Source organism: Lactuca sativa, chromosome 3, assembly GCF_002870075.4.
Source record: "Lactuca sativa cultivar Salinas chromosome 3, Lsat_Salinas_v11, whole genome shotgun sequence".
NCBI lineage: Eukaryota > Viridiplantae > Streptophyta > Magnoliopsida > Asterales > Asteraceae > Lactuca > Lactuca sativa.
The window spans coordinates 69312555-69330208 of NC_056625.2; the positions used below are offsets into that span (position 1 = coordinate 69312555).

The window sequence follows — 17654 nt, forward strand, 5'->3', positions numbered from 1 at the left end:
TAATTATTTAAAAGCTATATTAAAAACTTCATAGGCGTAGCTCACTTACAACGGATTTTAAAAAAAACGGGCTTTGCTTGGAGTAGTGTGTCCGAACCGAAAGACCTTTTTTCTCGAGACTCTGGGAGCCTCGGGGCTTCCTTCGGGTGCTAGGGAGGTTCCCTAGGGTTTAGGGGGGGGGGGGGGTTAAAACCTATAGAGAGAGAAAGTAGTTTAGAGAGAGAAGGAGAATGGTATGAAAAACTCAGAACTTTCGGCCCCCTTTTATAGCCTGCGAGGCCTCGGACTACGCTGGGCGTAATCCTTGGCTAAGCTGAGCGTAGATCGAATAAGGGTGCCAGCTCGCATACAGTTGGCTCGCACTCAGACTCGGAAGGATAAGAAGCGAAGGTACGTTGGGCGTACCAACCTCGGACGTGGGGCGTAATAGCGAGGGCTACATGGCGTGATCCGAAGCACATTTCTTCATCAGCGATGGGTGGCCCAAATGCTGCTACGTCACCAGCTCCTCACCGGGCTTTGTAAATTCGACTACAAACTTTAAAAATTCGTATCTTTCGCATACGAGCTCCGTTTTTGACGTTCTTTATATACACGCGTAGGCGGGAACGTACTCCACAATTTTCTTTTAGAATCTGTTGGCTAATTTTGACTTTATTTTAAAAGTTATATTATTAACAGGCCGGGACAGGATTGGTCCGTTAAAAATTCATAACTTTTTCATCCGACGTCCGTTTTCATCTGTCTTTTTATTGTTACGCTACAAATAACGAGATCTTCGATTCTTGTTTAGGTTGTGTTGGCTAAGAACTGCTAGATCTAATATTCGAATTTCGGGCTGTACACTGCTAAGCCGAAACTTCGAAAAATCATAACTTCCTCATACGAAGTCAGATTTGGGCGTTCTTTTTATGGAGGCTCTCGATTTAACGAATTTTATGGCTTTCATTCAGATCTCTAAGGCTGAATATTGCTCTATCGTAAATTCACTATTTACGCTTCCCGGTGCCGTGCCGGTTCCGTCGCGAAACTACGACGAGTCATAGCTTCTTCATTATAACTCAGACTTCAACGTTTTTTATATGTACGGAACCCTTGTAACATGTACTACAACTTGGTTAAGATTATTTATTCTAAATAATCTTTTGTCGAAAAGTCGTTTTCGACCCCTATTATCTCTAAATTGACTAGCCAAGATCTACGGGCATTACATGTTAATTAGCAATATCACTTTAATATGACTCTTGGGCATACTAGACCTTTCACCATGAGCGGACAAAGCATGTTGAAATTGATTGTTATTTTGTCCATGAACGAGTTGAATTGCAGGAAATAAAGCCTTTGTGCATTCACACTAACGACAAGGTTTCAAACATCTTCATTGAACCTCTCAACGATAAACAGCTTCATTTTCTGTTAAGCAAGCTTGGTGCTTGCGATCTCCACACTCCAGCTTAAAGGGGAGTAATAAGGATGATAACGATTCACGATTTATCTTTATCATATCATCAAGTCTTATCTTATTTTGTTTAAACTTTTATGTCTATTAATCCCAGATTTGAAGGAATTCTCATATATATATATATATATATATATATATATATATATATATATATATATATATATATATATATATAGGGTTATGTTATATTGTTCTAACTATCTAATATGTGCATGTAGGATTGATTCTGGACCAATCATTTTAGTTATTTTAAGAAAGTAATTAATGCATATTAGATGTTAAAGATATAATGAGCATTAATTAGAACTTTAACATTTAATATGCAGTAATTACTTTCTTAAAATAACTAAAATGATTGGTCCAGAATCAATCCTACAAGCACACAATAGATAATAAAAATATTTGAACCTAACTCTTTCTCTCTCTCTCTCTCTCTCTCTCTCTATATATATATATATATATATATATATATATATATATATATATATATATATATATATATATATATATATATAAGTGTAGATTACGTTTTTGTTAGGATTGAGGATTTCGACAAACATAATCACAATAATGAAGATGCTAAAGAAATAATAACATAAGGATTTAAGGTGGTTCACTTGATCAGAGAAATCAAGTTACATCTACATGCAAACTAGAAAAAGATTTTATTGATAATCAATGATGCACTTTAAGCAGTAGGGTTACAATAATACATGGAAATTTGTTGTCGAAGCTTCGCTCAAATCCTTGGATTATTGTTCTATGAAATGCTCGAACATCATACTCCATGCTTGGTCTCCGTAATGACAATGAGATTTGAAGATTAGACTCTACAACTCAACAGTTTTATTTAATGAAGTTTTGTTGTAATAATTGTTTGCGTCTATAATAAGTGAATAGTTATTCTTTATCAACTATCTTATGTTGTATTTTTAAATGATTAAAACCCACTTAATCGTTATTTAAACATCACTCTTTCAACATGAAGCTTTCCAAGCACCAAAGCAAACACATATGTCATCGTGAAAGTTTGGCCAATATTGGTGCCAATACTTTTATCGCATCAACCAACACAAAGAGCATTGTCGAGCATGTTGATTATTGTGATAAGATTTTAATCATTTTAGATTTTTTTATTTCAAGTCCTAGGTTTAGGTTTCTATAAAATAACAATGTTGTGCATCGGATGCATTATGATTTTGTGATAAGATTTCATATGGTAGGTTATGCGAGAAAAAAACAAAAGACGGATAGGTACTTGCACTTCTTAATCACGGGATCCCTTTCCAAAGACGAATGGAATCCCTTTCCAATTGTAGTAACTTGGCGGACATATTCTTACATGCCTTTGAATAATTTAGTTATTTAGGTGAGCAACACCTCATGTCAAGACTCAAGACCCAATATTTTCAGGGGCCATAATTATATTTGCATATATAGTGTATAAATACAAATTTCATAATTATTGATAAAAAAAATCCATAATCATAGATAATATATGTAAACATAAAAGACTACAATTTAGTCCATTACTTTAATTATTTTCTTTTAAAAAGCCCATTTATTTAGTCTAAGAGAGATTCTAGATGCACTAGACACAAACACCATTTCATTTCTCTTGAAACACGAGCTCATGTCTATCAGAAACTATTATTTTGGGAAAAATACAATTAACATCCTAAAGATGAGTACGAAGCCAAATTTGCGAAAATGAATCCTCCTCATGATCAACCATAATCATATAAAGGAAACAACATTCATATATGTTAGGCCTATAAATCTATTTGAGTTTTCCATCCAAATCATCTACCACTTTCAATAAGGTATTTACTTTCATTAGAAATATATATTAAAGTGTAAATATTGATTTCTCTCGAAAAACTCGTAGAGATGTTTTCTGTAAATTAATGGACTTTATATATGTATTTAAGTTATTTTTTGACGTAAGCATCAAATTATATTATAATTTGCTTTATAAGAGAAGTGTAAAACATTAGTCTTGGACTAGTTTTTTATAAGTAACTACAAATACAAACCTTATAAATACACTGATACACATGACAAATGTATATCAATGAAGCAGCATGAAATGTACCACAGGTTTGCACATTCCCTAAAGTGATGCAGCATGAAGTGTATCATATATTCACATTCCAAACCAAAGTATAATTTGAGTTGTTGACAAATGAAAATCAGTAAAGCATCATGATATATATATATATATATATATATATATATATATATATATATATATATATATATATATATATATATATATATATATATATATATATATAAAATAGATTAAATTTTAGCTTTTCAAACCAAGGCACGTGACAAGGACATTAACACGTGTTATAATTAGTGTAATGGAATCAACGTAAGAGACGAAAATAAGCAAAGGGAACAACTTCTTTTTTATGTTTGTTATTGTAGTTTTATAATACTCGAGGGTGGTTTTTGTAATTTACGCTAATTTGTTTTATATAAAGCCATATAAAGCCAAGAATATCTATTGTGAAAATAAAATTGTTACTTCTTCTTTTTTTTCTCTCTCTCTCTCTCTCTCTCTCTCTCTCTCTCTCTCTCTCTCTCGATCAAAATGGAATTCTTCGAAAAAGCAGTGGCTGTTAGACTGAAAAGCCATCTCGACAAATATCTCGTCGCCGGCGACGACCTCGAAACCGTCCGTCAAAGCCGCAGCTCCGGCTCAACACGTGCTGCACGGTGGCTGGTGGAGCACGTCGAATCAAACGATCATGTCATCCGTCTTAAGAGCTGTTACGGTCGTTACTTAACGGCGACCAATACGCCTTTCTTCTTCGGCACGACGGGAAACAAAGTCGTCCAATCGTTGACGAACAACACCAGAGATCTAGCGATTGAGTGGCAGCCGGTGAGGGACGGGTTTCAGTTCAAGCTGAAGTCGTTCGCCGGAACGTATTTGAGGGCCAACGGAGCGGTGCCGCCGTGGAGGAACACCGTGTCGCATGACGGAAGTTTTACGAGTTCAGCGAATAATTGGATATTATGGGATGTGGAGGCTGTAGATGTAACGGAGGATGAAGAAGAGGATAATAATAATCATCTATCGATTGTTCCTTATGTTTCAGCGGTCGCCGATGAACTTTCCGGCCTGGAGCTCGGATCGCCGATACCGGTCCAATCTCCCAGATTCTATCGTCGGCACCATCATCATCATGCCCTATCACTGATGAGAGTACGTTTTCTTCTTCTTACTTTTTACAGATTTTTTATTCATTTATTTTGGCAATAACTGTTAGATATTATTTTTGTGGCTATTCATTCATTAATCATCATCTTGTATTTTCGTTATGAAAATTAGTAAGAAATTGATAGTAATTTAGAAATTAAAATATATTTTATAAGTATAATATAGTTAATTTATAACAAAATTTCAAATGCTATACATGGTTAAAACGTAATTCATTTATGGGTGCAAACTAGGTGTGATTGATTTTGAAAAAAATTAAAAGTGTAAACAAAAAATACTTTTTAATATATAACTGTAAAATAAAAAAAATTAGAAATGTATTTATTGCAATTTAATATCATGTATATGATATTTAATATTTTACATGTATAGGTATATAATTTTAATTTTAAAAATTGAAACAAATCAAAAATTGACAAGTGGATAATATTTATTTCAAAAATATCACAAAATAACAAGTGTTAAAACTCATGAGATATTGACATGTGGCAAAAAAAACCTTAATTTATTAAGAAGGATGATCATTTATCTTTATTCCGAACTAGGTGTGAGCCTCATGTATTACATGAGTGTATTTAAAACAATTAAATATGTATAAACATTTGAAAATTTTGAATTTATAAGAAAAATAAGAAACATATTGAATTACTAAAAGTAAAATGTTTTTTCTCTTTTAAATTTAAACAAATCATTTAGATAAAATAATCAAAGCAAATTAATGAGATTTTATTTTAAAATTTTGAAATTACAAGGAAAGTCAATTAATGAAATTAATATGCATTTATTATTAAATTTAAATATCATATGAAATTTAATAAAATAGAAAAACCACAAAATTACATATGGAATAAAAATTAATTCAAAATAATCACAAAATGACATGTTGCAAAATGAATGAGAGTACATAAGTGGCAAAAAAAACCTTCATTTATTAGAGAAGATAAACTACTTGTTTTGAATTTAATAACTTGCATATTTGTCTATTCGATATAATAATAGTAAATGTTTTTTTTTTTTACCTTAGTCGACATAAAAATATTAATTTATAATTATAACAACCAGTATATGTGTGATTATTTTCTAAATGGTACAAAACTTGTGGTAGCTAGAATAGGAAATGTTTTTATTTAATGAAACATAAATAGTAAAATAAGATACATATTAATAATGTCACCTTAAAAAAATTGATCAAAAGAAAGCTATTTAAGTTTTCTTTAACTGCCATACTTGTAGTGTAATTACAAAACTAGGTTTGGTATTTATTACAATACAATTGGTAATCATTCAATTGCAATAACTTTAAATATTATGAATAGAAAAATCGTTTACTCTAATATACTACTATAATATTATATTTTGACTCTAAAAAAAACAACAAAATTATAATAAACCTAAAAAAGTGATCGAAAAGCCAACCCCACAAGTATACATGCGACCTTTGGTTTACTAAGTAAATAAGTTACCCTTTTTTTTTTGGTTGACTAAATAATTTATATATTGAGTTAAGGAATTTTTAAATTATATATAAGTCCCGTAGTATCTAAGCAAATAAAATAAGGTGTGTAATTTGTCAAAGATATCATAAAAAACTACACTTATAATTAAATGTCAATGATGATGGTCTTTTTTCTAATAATCATAATATCATATAAGCAATTCTTTTTAATAAAAACTAGTAAAATGAGTCGAGTGTTATAAAACTATTTTAACAAAAATAACGTAAGATTAAAAGTGCAAAAGCACAAAAGATGTGGATGGGAAACTAATGGACCACCCAATGTGTGTGGACAGTGGACACTGAGATATTGGCCACTAAGATGTCAAATTCCAAATGCAGTGGAGGGTAAATCTGTCATTTTATCGTTAGTGGACAAGTAAAATCCACATCTCTAAAAATGCTCTACTTTTAAATATGACAACACTATTTGCGGCTATGCTTTTCTCCAAGAGGCCAACTTGGATTAGAGTAGGGGTATTCATGTCATTTTATTACTATTGAATAGTGTCACAACAAGTATTATCTTGGTATGAATATTGGCCGTCGAATTTTAATAAGTTAATTGGGTTATAGTTTGGTTAGAGTCATAAATTAATTACTGTTTTGTCTTAGATGTTTTAAAAATATTATATTTTTATATAGAAGAGATCAATGATCACTAATTTTTGTATCCACTTAATAACGTGTCATACCACAATTTGATTGAATGAGAATTAAATATCCTTTTACTTTTCGTTTCTATATATCTTTTATCCAATGAAATGGTGACATGTGTAACATTTAATGATATTTTAGGATATTAATATGATATATGTCATTATTTAAATGGGTAGGACGATTGGTAGGATCAAAAGGTAGGAGGATATTTAATTTCTCTTTATTGAATAATGGGATTGGGTTAAATTTTTGTTAAGGTTTTGTCTAATCATAAAAATCCTGAATTTGGTACAACAAAGAATATTTTTTTGATGATTTTAAATTTATTTATTAGATTCTTGTATCACGAGAAATGTTTTCAATCATTCAAAATCTAATGAGAATCTAATTCAAAATACCTAAGAAGTTAGAACTACTAAAAGACACACCAAATTTTAATACTAAAAAATAACTATAAATAAATATGAAGGTTCTTTTAATATACTATCTTGTCGACACAAAAAAAAAATGAAAAAAAAAAATCACGGTTTATATCGATTAATTGACTTTGAAAATTTTAATTTATGTTGTCATTGTTATAAAATACTAAATGATAAAATTGTAAGAATTAATAATTTAAAACAAATTACACATTATCAAATGCAAAGAAATATCTTTGATGTTTTGGTATATTGTGAAAAAAAGATGTTCCGATTTCGAGAAGTTAAAGTCTGAGTAAAGGGGGTAGAACAAAATGTATTAATAGTTGAAGGACGATTCTGTTCATTTAAATATATTGAAGGTGTTTTTTTAAAACATATAGGAAGCTATTATATTTTATTTAAAAAACATATATTCCACATCGGTCAGTGCGAAGGCTGTGAGTCGGTTTATTCGTTGCGTTTCCGTTTCCGTTTCCAACGACGAGGGAATCTAATTGAAAATCCGAGAAAAAGTCTACTTTTTATAGTTCGAAAAAGTTGCACAACATTTTATGTATAAAAAATACAAAACAATGTTTGGGGTTGTTTATTAGTTTATTGTAAGTTTGTCATTGTTAGTGTTTAGTGGAACGAAAACAAAAATGTTTATTGGTTTAAATAAAATTATTTCTTCTAACTTATTTGGAACTCCTAATTCTAACTTAAATAGAAACCAATTTACTTATTTACCCCTATTTTTGTACTCATAACATATGAAATACATATGAAATGTGACTCATTAATATTTTTTAATCCCTCTAGTAAATGATTTTTTTTTTTTTTTTGCCATTTGTCAAATTTTCAAAAATTTTGGCACATGTAATTTTATGAGAATTTTAGAATTATTATTTTCTACTTGTTATGTTTTGGGAATTTCTATTTTTTTAAAATAAAATTCCATAAATTTCTAATAAGCTTTATAAGGAAAGAGAATCATTTTATTAATTTGATAATAAAGTCTTATAAATGTTTTAAAGTATTTTATTTTTTTATAAATGTTCCAAAAGATTAAATTATGTTATCTAAAGTGTTATTTTATAAAATATTTAATATTTAAATATTAATATTAAATTTTTATTTTTAATAAACCTGTGTAGTACACGGGTCTCACACCTGGTAAAAAATAAACAAACTTATAATATTGTTTAAACTAGGTGTGAGCCCCATATATTACATAAGTGTATTTAAAACAATTAAATATGTATAAACATTTGAGAAATTTGAATTTATAAGAAAAATGAGAAAAATATTGAATTACTAAAATTAAAGTGTTTTTTTTTTCTCTTTTAAATTTAAACAAATCATTTAGATAAAATAATCAAAGCAAGTTAATGTGATTTTATTTTAAAAATTTGAAGTTATAAGGAAAGTACATTAATGAAATTGATATGCATTTATTATTAAATTTAAATACCATATGAAATTTAATAAATTAAAAAAACCATAAATTTAATAAGATAAAAAAACCATAAAATTACATCTGAAATAAAAATTAATTTAAAATAACTACAAACAAAATAAATGGAAGTTTGATAGTGGAAAAAAACCTTTTATTTGAGAAGATTGTATTATTTTTATATAACATCATAATCTTATTGGTGATCAACCCTGCGATCGACACACGTCATGATTTCCGTTTCTAATACGCGTCGCCATTTACACACACAGTGAAGCTTTAATCAAGTAGGATGACAGTGACGAATACCCAATTTTATCACCTATAATATATCTTGATTTTGCATTGTTCTTCACAGAAACTTCCACATTTCCGATTGAACTTCTCCATTAAGTTGATCAAACCGAGGCAGTTGATGCAACAACAACAACAAAAACAAGAACAGGAATATTCCGGACCATCCATAATGGATCTCCTCCGCAACGCCAAAGCAGTCCGGCTAAGAAGCCACCACGGCAAGTTCCTCCACGCCGACGACGACCAGGAATCCGTTTCCCAAAACCGCAGCGCCACCGCCCACAACAACATCTGGACCATCGAGTTCGTCAGCAATACTCCCGACAACGTCACCATTATTCGCCTGAAATCATGCTATGACAAATACCTAACAGCTTCCAACCACCATTTCCTGCTCGGAATGACCGGGAAAAAAGTCCTCCAGACGGTTCCCAACCGCCTTGACTCGTCGGTGGAGTGGGAGCCCATGGGGCATGGGAAACAAGTGAAGCTCAAAACCAGATACGGACATTACTTACGTGCTAACGGCGGACTTCCGCCGTGGAGGAATTCAGTCACGCATGACATCCCTCACCGGAGTGCCACTCAGGGTTGGATCAACTGGCAAATCGAAATCGTCGATGTCCCACTCCAGTTGCCGGCGCCGACATCGTCGACGACGCAGGTCGTTCCTCATTCCGATCCCATTCCTTCCTCTGAACCCAACTCGCCGTCAACAATCTGGTCAAAATCCACATCATTCTGGAATCAAGAGGTATGTATAAGGTCGATGTGATAAATTGATAACAAAATTACGTTCCTAACTTAAATTCAGATCATCTGAGTATCTAATTTCAATTTTTCTTCAGACGATTGATTGGCCATTGAAGAGAGAAGAAGGGCGAGCGATATACTACCATGTGATCTCCGAGGATTTGGGTGAAACCGAGGAGAACGAAAACACACAAGGGTTTTGCATCAGTTTCAAAGGGAAAGAAGTGAACGAGTTGACTCGGACATTGGAGCAAGAGACACGACTACACAACATAACAGTGTGTTCTCAAAGTCCATTAGATGGTAAGCTTTACCCACTTCAATTGCAGCTTCCTCCTAACAACGCCACCATGAAAGTTGTCGTCGTTCAAAATCCATTCCAAGGTGAGAAAGAGAAACGACTTCGCTTAAGGCGTTGAATTTACTCCTCAAGTTTCCGACTGAATACAACAATAAACCAATCAAATTTGTTGTGAGTATCTAACAGGTTATTTACAATGAATTTGATTGGAATTGGTTGTGATGTCTGTGAGTGTGTGAGGGAGATGATGATGATGATAGTAGTATGATGTTGTATAGAGTTCTCAAAAAGAGGGTTTTTCAGGGTTTAATATATATAACAAGAATAATCTTATGAAGGTTGTAGGTTGAAACTGAAGTTTCTGAGTTTGAAATCCACATTTAGATCTGGTTCTCAGGTGTCTGAAAGAAATAAGTGGGCTTTAACTTTTAAGTTGTGCAAGTGGCCACCTATTTGTAACTAGATGGCTTGTTGTAAGTGAACATTTGAAGTTATGCAATGAGATGTGTCTTTTTTTTTTTATCAATGAATTTTGATCGAAATTTTTGGATGGATGGATGTTGAACGCCTCGAAATCTCCTAAATCATTGTCTATTGGAATATAGCCCCCAAGTTATATACTTTTTTTTTTGTCTAGCACAAGGTTGACAAAATCGATATCTCATGTAAGATCGTTTTACAATAATATATTACCAAAAACTTTTTGTTGTTACAAAATGTAAAAATTAAGAAGAAAGCAACTTAATTATTAAAAAAAATCATTTTGATCATGTACAACTAAAGACATAAGATCACAAAAGGATTATTACGACTTACGAGTGTGTTCTTCTTGATTCAAGATGAATTGATAAAATGGTGATGTTTTACAAGACTTTTGCATGTTGTGCCGTTTAATTTCAAGTTGAATATATAAATTTTTGATACTTTATATATCATAAAACTAAAGAGGTAAGATCGAGATCATAGTGTGATCAGAATCGTTTCACTTGTAGGATTTAAAATCGTAAGATCTTAAGATCAAAATCGAGATTTTAACAACCTTGGTCTCGCATATAAAACTAGAGCGTATGGTGCCAATCTTATCATATTTTTTCCCTAGCACAAACTCCACAAATTCATGGTTTTTTTTGCCACATACAAGGAGTGGCCATCAAGCATGTCACACTACTTTTCTTTTAACAATTTAATTCAAACAAAAAACTTAAAATTTTGTTAAATGAAATAAAAAAATACATGGTAGGAAATTAAATAACTTAAACACACACACAAAAAAAGTGCAAAAATAAGTAACTAAAACATGTTAAATGACGTCTTTATCCGAGAACTCGTCTTCCGAATCATCTATGAACTATGTGTTTCATGTTAAGATCAATGTTTTGAACCTGTAATTTTGTTCCACGAAGTCCATGCAAAGATTGTGAGGCGTCACTTTCATTGTTACGTATCTCTAATCTTCTTTCAGTGTAATCGTTACCAATCTCTATTGGTTTTGTCTTAGAAATGGTTTCACACTCATCATTATGTTGTTGAATAATGGTGACCAATTAAGAACGTTGATATCGTTAACCAAACCATGATAATCAAAAAAGGCATGCGAAATCCAATGATCATGTGAGGTCACCGCTTCAAGTATGACTGTCGAGTGACCATGATCACTTCACGTATATCGACCATGGTGTACGTAAATATTATGGACCGTAACTCTTAATCACAAATTTTCATATTTTGTGTAGACTATCTTGTGTGGTCTTATCGGACATCCCACAACCCTCGTCCAAATCATCGATAGAGATGTCATATGCAAGTTGACAAAGTGTTGTTGTGCATTTTTATAATGGAGTGGAACCGAGTGTACCCCTTTGGCCTTGTACTTTAATATAGAACATGTTTTGGAAACTATATTGTAAACAGTTTCTGATTTTGGGTTGGTTTTTAAAAGTTTAACGTAACAGCCCAAAAATTTCAACAAATTTAAACCTTTCAGAAGCGACCCATTTCCTTATAAAAATGTTTACAAACAATCATTTCCAAAACATTATTTAAAATTAGTGTCTCCCAAGATCCAGTCAGTTGTAAAACCAAGGATGTGTACGTTCACGCCTTTGTCATGCTACTGACCACTAAGGTACCTGAAACCATAAACCAAACGGTAAGCACGAAGCTTAGTGAGTTTCCCTAAAAATACTAACACACGAACAAATAAGATATTTAAATAATAGCATGTATTGGGTCCACAGCTAAAAGACTACATTACCCCTTTGAGCCCATAGTATGAGTCTGGCTTGCCTTTCGGGCCCACAACTCATATCTGGCTTGGTCCTGAGCCTACAGAATAAGTATGGCTTACCCTTGGGGCCTACAACTTATGTTTGGCTTGCTCCATAGTCCAATCAGTCAACAAATTAGAATACAAATGTTCAATCCTCAGTACGAGTCTGGCATACCAACCGGTCCTCAGCTCATATCTGGAATGTTATTGAGCCCTCAGTATAAGTCTGGCATTCCCTACCCGACCCTCAGTTCATATCTGGAATGCTCTAATACCCTCAAGCCCTCAGTACGAATCTATCATACCACCTGGTCCTTAGCTCGCATCTGGAATGCACCTGCCCTCAGTATGAGTTTGGCATGCCCCACCCGACCCTCAGCTCATATCTGGAATGTCCCAGGGTTTGTTGGCTACAACACAAAGCAGTACAACCTCAACCCAACATATAACAGATAAACATATAATTAGTCAACAGGCAAACAGGCAGATCTACAGATCACTAAGCATAGCATCATCCTATCTACCAAGATACAGATCTAACAGATCACTACTGAACACAATCATACGATAAACCAAGATAATAATCCATACGACAGGCCTCGGTGCCTTTGACCCAGAAGTACAATGAGGAAAACTCACCTCTCGATCTGATCCATAACTAATGAAGTCCCGACACCGAATCTCAGCTCCAACCAACACCTATTCATCAAACAGTGACCAATCCTTAGATACCACTCAAAATACCTCAAATACCCCTTAGGTCAAACTTGGTCAAATTCAAAAGTCAAAGTCAATAGTCCATGTTGACTCCAACACACCGTGTTGACTTAGAAACATGTCGTGCTCCGCTTGCATCCAAACAGTCAGGAAGATCCCGACCAACACGTCGTGTTGACTTAGAAATACATTGTGTTTGCCGAAGTTCCAACAACTTAATACATTAAGTCGTTTATTTGATTCTAAGAGCTCTAAAGCTCAGATCTAGTCCAAAATGTGATCCAAAAGGATAAAGTTTCCAACTTTATCCATTGGGACTACCCAATAAGGTCCAAAACAAAATCCATAAAGTTTAATAATGCAAGGGCTTAACCAATAAACACTTAATCCTTAAATTCCAAAGTCCATCCTTTCCAGAAGTGATTCTAACACCAAAACCATCCCAAATGTTGGTGCTTTTTATACATACATGTCCATTGCATGTCTTGAACCCCACATAGATTTCGTCCAAGGGGGCCTTCTGGAAGGATCTACTAGACTGCTTAAGGCTTAAGAAATCAAATTAGGGTTTTACCTGAAACCCTAGTAGCTCAATTATATAAGGAACCCCTTTGATCCCTAAAATTGGTCAATGCTATGAGCAAAAGAACCCTAGTCGATTTTTAGAGCCTCCCAACCTCTCTCATATTCTTCCAATTGCTACTTGGTGTTTGTGCCTCATTAGAGGTGCAACAATTGAGTTACAAGCTACAAGGAAAAGGTATTCATCTAACTTTGTTTTATGTTATAAATCTCGCAAATTATATGTTAGATAGGGTTCATGCTTTGGATGATTAGAATTGCATGTATAACTTGAGAAAAACCTAGATCCAAATCATTAGGGTTGCATGTACACCATAGGAATGTTGTAGTGCTCAAAACCTATCAGTAGTATCAGAGTTTAGGGTGTTTTTCTGTTATATTTGATGTCATGGTTAATTGTTGAAAGTTGAAAGCAGTCGAAATCTGGACTCTGCCAGATGAACTCGACGAGTCCAATATGGGACTTGACGAGTTGAGGCAACTCGACGAGTTGACTCGTCTGACTGCACAATTTTTGGATTTTAAACCTAAATTAGATAAGGATAATTACCAAAGTTGTTTTGACTGATAAAATTCGATTTTTCTATTATGGTAACGATTATCCTCATCTAATTAAAAGATAATCGTCAAATTTTAAGATAATTACAAGATTATGTGATAAATTAATTATTTGTAAAGTTTGATTTGTATTTATCTTGCCAAATTAATTAAATTAGGTCAAATTTTGATAACGATAAAATTATATGATTAATTTAAATTATTTTAAAATTTGATCTAGAAGTTTTGAAAAATTTCAATACTTGCCCTCAAGTTTTGGAGTTTAAAATTTGATTAAAAAAGTTTTAATTTTGAAATATTAAATTCTAAACCCTTAGTGTTTTAAAAGTTTAAAATACAACTTTTATACTATGATAATATTAAAAGATTAATACTTATATATATATATATATATATATATATATATATATATATATATATATATATATATATATATATAAGATGAGTCAGTCTTACCGTTAGTAGGCCTCATTCACGAAGCTGATCTATAAGGGGTGTTTAAGGAAGTGGCTATAAAATGTATGTCATTGGGTATCCACTCTCACACACCGTAGTCTTGACTAGTGGATGGTCGTTAGCTGAACAGGTAGGATATGACATTAATTCCTCATTAATAAGTATAATGATTATTATAAAGTAACTAAATGTTTTTTATAAATTCTCAATCTTAGTTACTTTAGGAAAAATATGAAAATGATGTTATTCCATGAAATTGCACTTTGCACCTTGTCAAAGTCGTTAGTAGAGCGTGTGTGGTTAACCGTCACACTAACTTGGACTAACAAGGGTAGCGAAGTGTAGCTCGATAATTTATCATAGATCAATGGAGCGTGTGTAGTTAACCGGCACATTGATTAGGTGGTAAACGACTCGAGAGTACCAAGCTAATTTACATCGTTATTCACACCTTGTTTGTGATCCTCGGTATCCCAGTCACAAACTTGAAGGGCATAATCGAGATTAAACATGTCATTGAAAAGTTCAATGAATCTCAAAAGAATCTAGGAATTTCATTTCATTTAAAACCTAAATGTTCATTTCGTTTTTCATGGTGGAAATTGGCAAATCGTCATTTACATACCTTCATATAAATTGCAATTGGATTACGACATCCCCCTTCCGAATTGTGGATTATAGTGTTGGGTCCTAGCCTTAATATTTCATTTGGGTGTTATATTAAGAATTGATTATCTAATCAAAACTTTGTCTCTTTTCTTTTTCAGATGTCTGGCTCAAACAACGCTTCTAGATCGAACCCCTCAAGCTCCGTTTCTCTTTTGAACATTTGTGGGAGGGTCACCTTCAATGGGTCCCGAGCCTCCGTACTTATGGCTTACAACTGACCCGCACCTGGTATCTCGGCCTACAACACAAAGCAGAACCGCCTCAACCCACTACCTCCATATGTCGACATATAAACAATCAAAGATTAAGTAGACACATAATACAGGCAAACAACAATCATACAGCTCACTACCGCCTACTAGTCCTCACACCGCGCACCATCCTGCTATTATCTAACATCCATGAAATGCATAACCATAAGTAACCAGAGGTGAGATAGCCAGCAAAACAAATGATCATATGCTAGAGGCACAGCCAAACAAGGAACATGCAAGAAAGCCTAGATCAAGAGTTCTTAGGCTATCCTACACGACTACATACTACCCCTAGGGGACTCCACTAGATGATGACCAACAAGTACAGGTAGACATATAATTCTACAGATCACTACCACATAGCAACATCCGATATACCAGGATACAGATCTAAAAGATCATCTACAACATTGCAACATCCTATACATATCTAACAGATCACTACAACACAACAACAACCTATATACTAGGATACATATCTAACATTTCACTACAGTACAGTACATACTATTACCGTATATACTCAGAGGTGAGATAGACACCCAGACAGGTGATTCTACTCTAGAGACACAACCAAACAAGAAACGGGCAAGATAGCCTAGATCAAGAGTCATCAGTCTATCCTACATGACTATATATAGTTCCTATGGCATCCCTCCACTAAAAGATAACCAAAAATAGTGGGCCGACATTGGTGTCTTTGACCCACGGGTACAATGAGGCAAAACTAACATGAATCGAAAAACCTTGAAACATTGTGATACACTCCCTTCTACATTGCTTGCTCCCGCGAATCTGCTAATCATCATAACCAGGTAGAATCTTAATTAATAGCCCAAAATCCTCAAGTTTGACCCAAATTCAAACTTGGTCAGAAGTCAACAGTTAACGGAAGTCAACAAAAGTCAAAGGGTAAGCCTGCTGTGTGCGCCCAACATACACGACTTGATCACACTCCTTCATTAAGCACCTAATCCCTTAAGGTATTTTGTCCAGGGCTCATATCTAGATTTAAAACATCAACATGAGTCATAAAGTTCCCACCTTTATGACTTTCCATGGCTAGAAAAAGGTCCAAAAGCTAAAACCCAATTTATTAATCCATTAAATCTTGCATGGAAGGGATAGAAGGACTAAAATCACATTTTATGGTTCCTAATAGCTTCATAATGAATAAAGTTTCCAACTTTATTCATTAAACAACCAAGATCTAGTCTTTAAGTCTCAAAGGGACCAAACGTGTATCTTTCTTAACTTAATCCATTAAGTCTAAATCTCCAACCTTCAAATCTGAATCAATATGATGTTTAGATGGATAAATTTTCCAACTTTATCCATAACAAGGTCACAAACTTTCATGATCTAAACTTTCTGCACTAAGTGACCAAAAGCTCATAATACTCAAAGCTAGCTAGATCTAACAAATGCATCATCAAGATTCAAACTTTATACCTCCAAAAGACAGATCAAGGTGAACAAGGTCCAAATCTACAAGCTCCAATGCAACCAACACTTCTCCAATGAGCTCCTTCTTCTCCAAGATGCACCAAGAACACTCCAAGCCACTTAAAACACATTCTTTTGCTCACAAGGCTCAAACTAGGGTTAGGGTTTCAAGGGAGGACGTTGGAGAGGCGGAGGCTGAGAATGGAAAGGGTTTAGGGAACTTAAGAAGCTTAAATAGGGCTCAAAACCCCAAAATTAGGGTTTGGGTTCTGAGCGTGTACGCCCAACGTACCAGGTTGAACTTCTGCGATCAGCCATGCCTAGTATGCACAACATACACCCTGTACGCCCAATGTACTAGACTAAACCCAAAACCTTGCTAACTTCTAATGATCATAACTTCTCCGTTCCAACTCCGTTTTCGGCAATCTTTATATCCAATTGTATCGAAGAGCCCCAAAATATTATCTAAATATCTTGGACTAAAAACTTCTCGAACAAAAATCCATATTTTATGCAAGAACCCAGCCTATGACTTTTCATTTACTATCCTTCGGCCTAAAACACAATTCAATGGTTAAATCTCTTAACAATCATTACATCCTTCCAAAAAGTCTAAACTCTGTCTCCTTAAATCAACTTC

At 33.5% G+C, this 17654-nt stretch overlaps 1 protein-coding gene across 1 annotated transcript; it reads left to right on the plus strand.

The window, feature by feature from the left end:
• Window positions 1-3998: 3998 nt before the first annotated feature.
• Window positions 3999-10582, plus strand: LOC111888380 (uncharacterized). Its single transcript, XM_023884565.3, has 3 exons — window positions 3999-4682; window positions 9068-9760; window positions 9855-10582. Exons 1-3 carry the CDS (start codon window positions 4065-4067, stop codon window positions 10176-10178), a joined length of 1635 nt encoding a protein of 544 aa, XP_023740333.1. The 5' UTR covers window positions 3999-4064; the 3' UTR covers window positions 10179-10582.
• The last annotated feature ends 7072 nt before the right edge of the window (window positions 10583-17654 follow it).

What these genes read in the sequence shown, in the direction of transcription:
- LOC111888380 (XM_023884565.3), top strand. Translation starts at nt 4,065, where the DNA reads ATGGAATTCTTCGAAAAAGCAGTGGCTGTTAGACTGAAAAGCCATCTC. An exon ending in ATGCCCTATCACTGATGAGA is followed by an intron (nt 4,683 to 9,067) that starts GTACGTTTTCTT and finishes TGTTCTTCACAG; the next exon opens with AAACTTCCACATTTCCGATT. An exon ending in CATCATTCTGGAATCAAGAG is followed by an intron (nt 9,761 to 9,854) that starts GTATGTATAAGG and finishes ATTTTTCTTCAG; the next exon opens with ACGATTGATTGGCCATTGAA.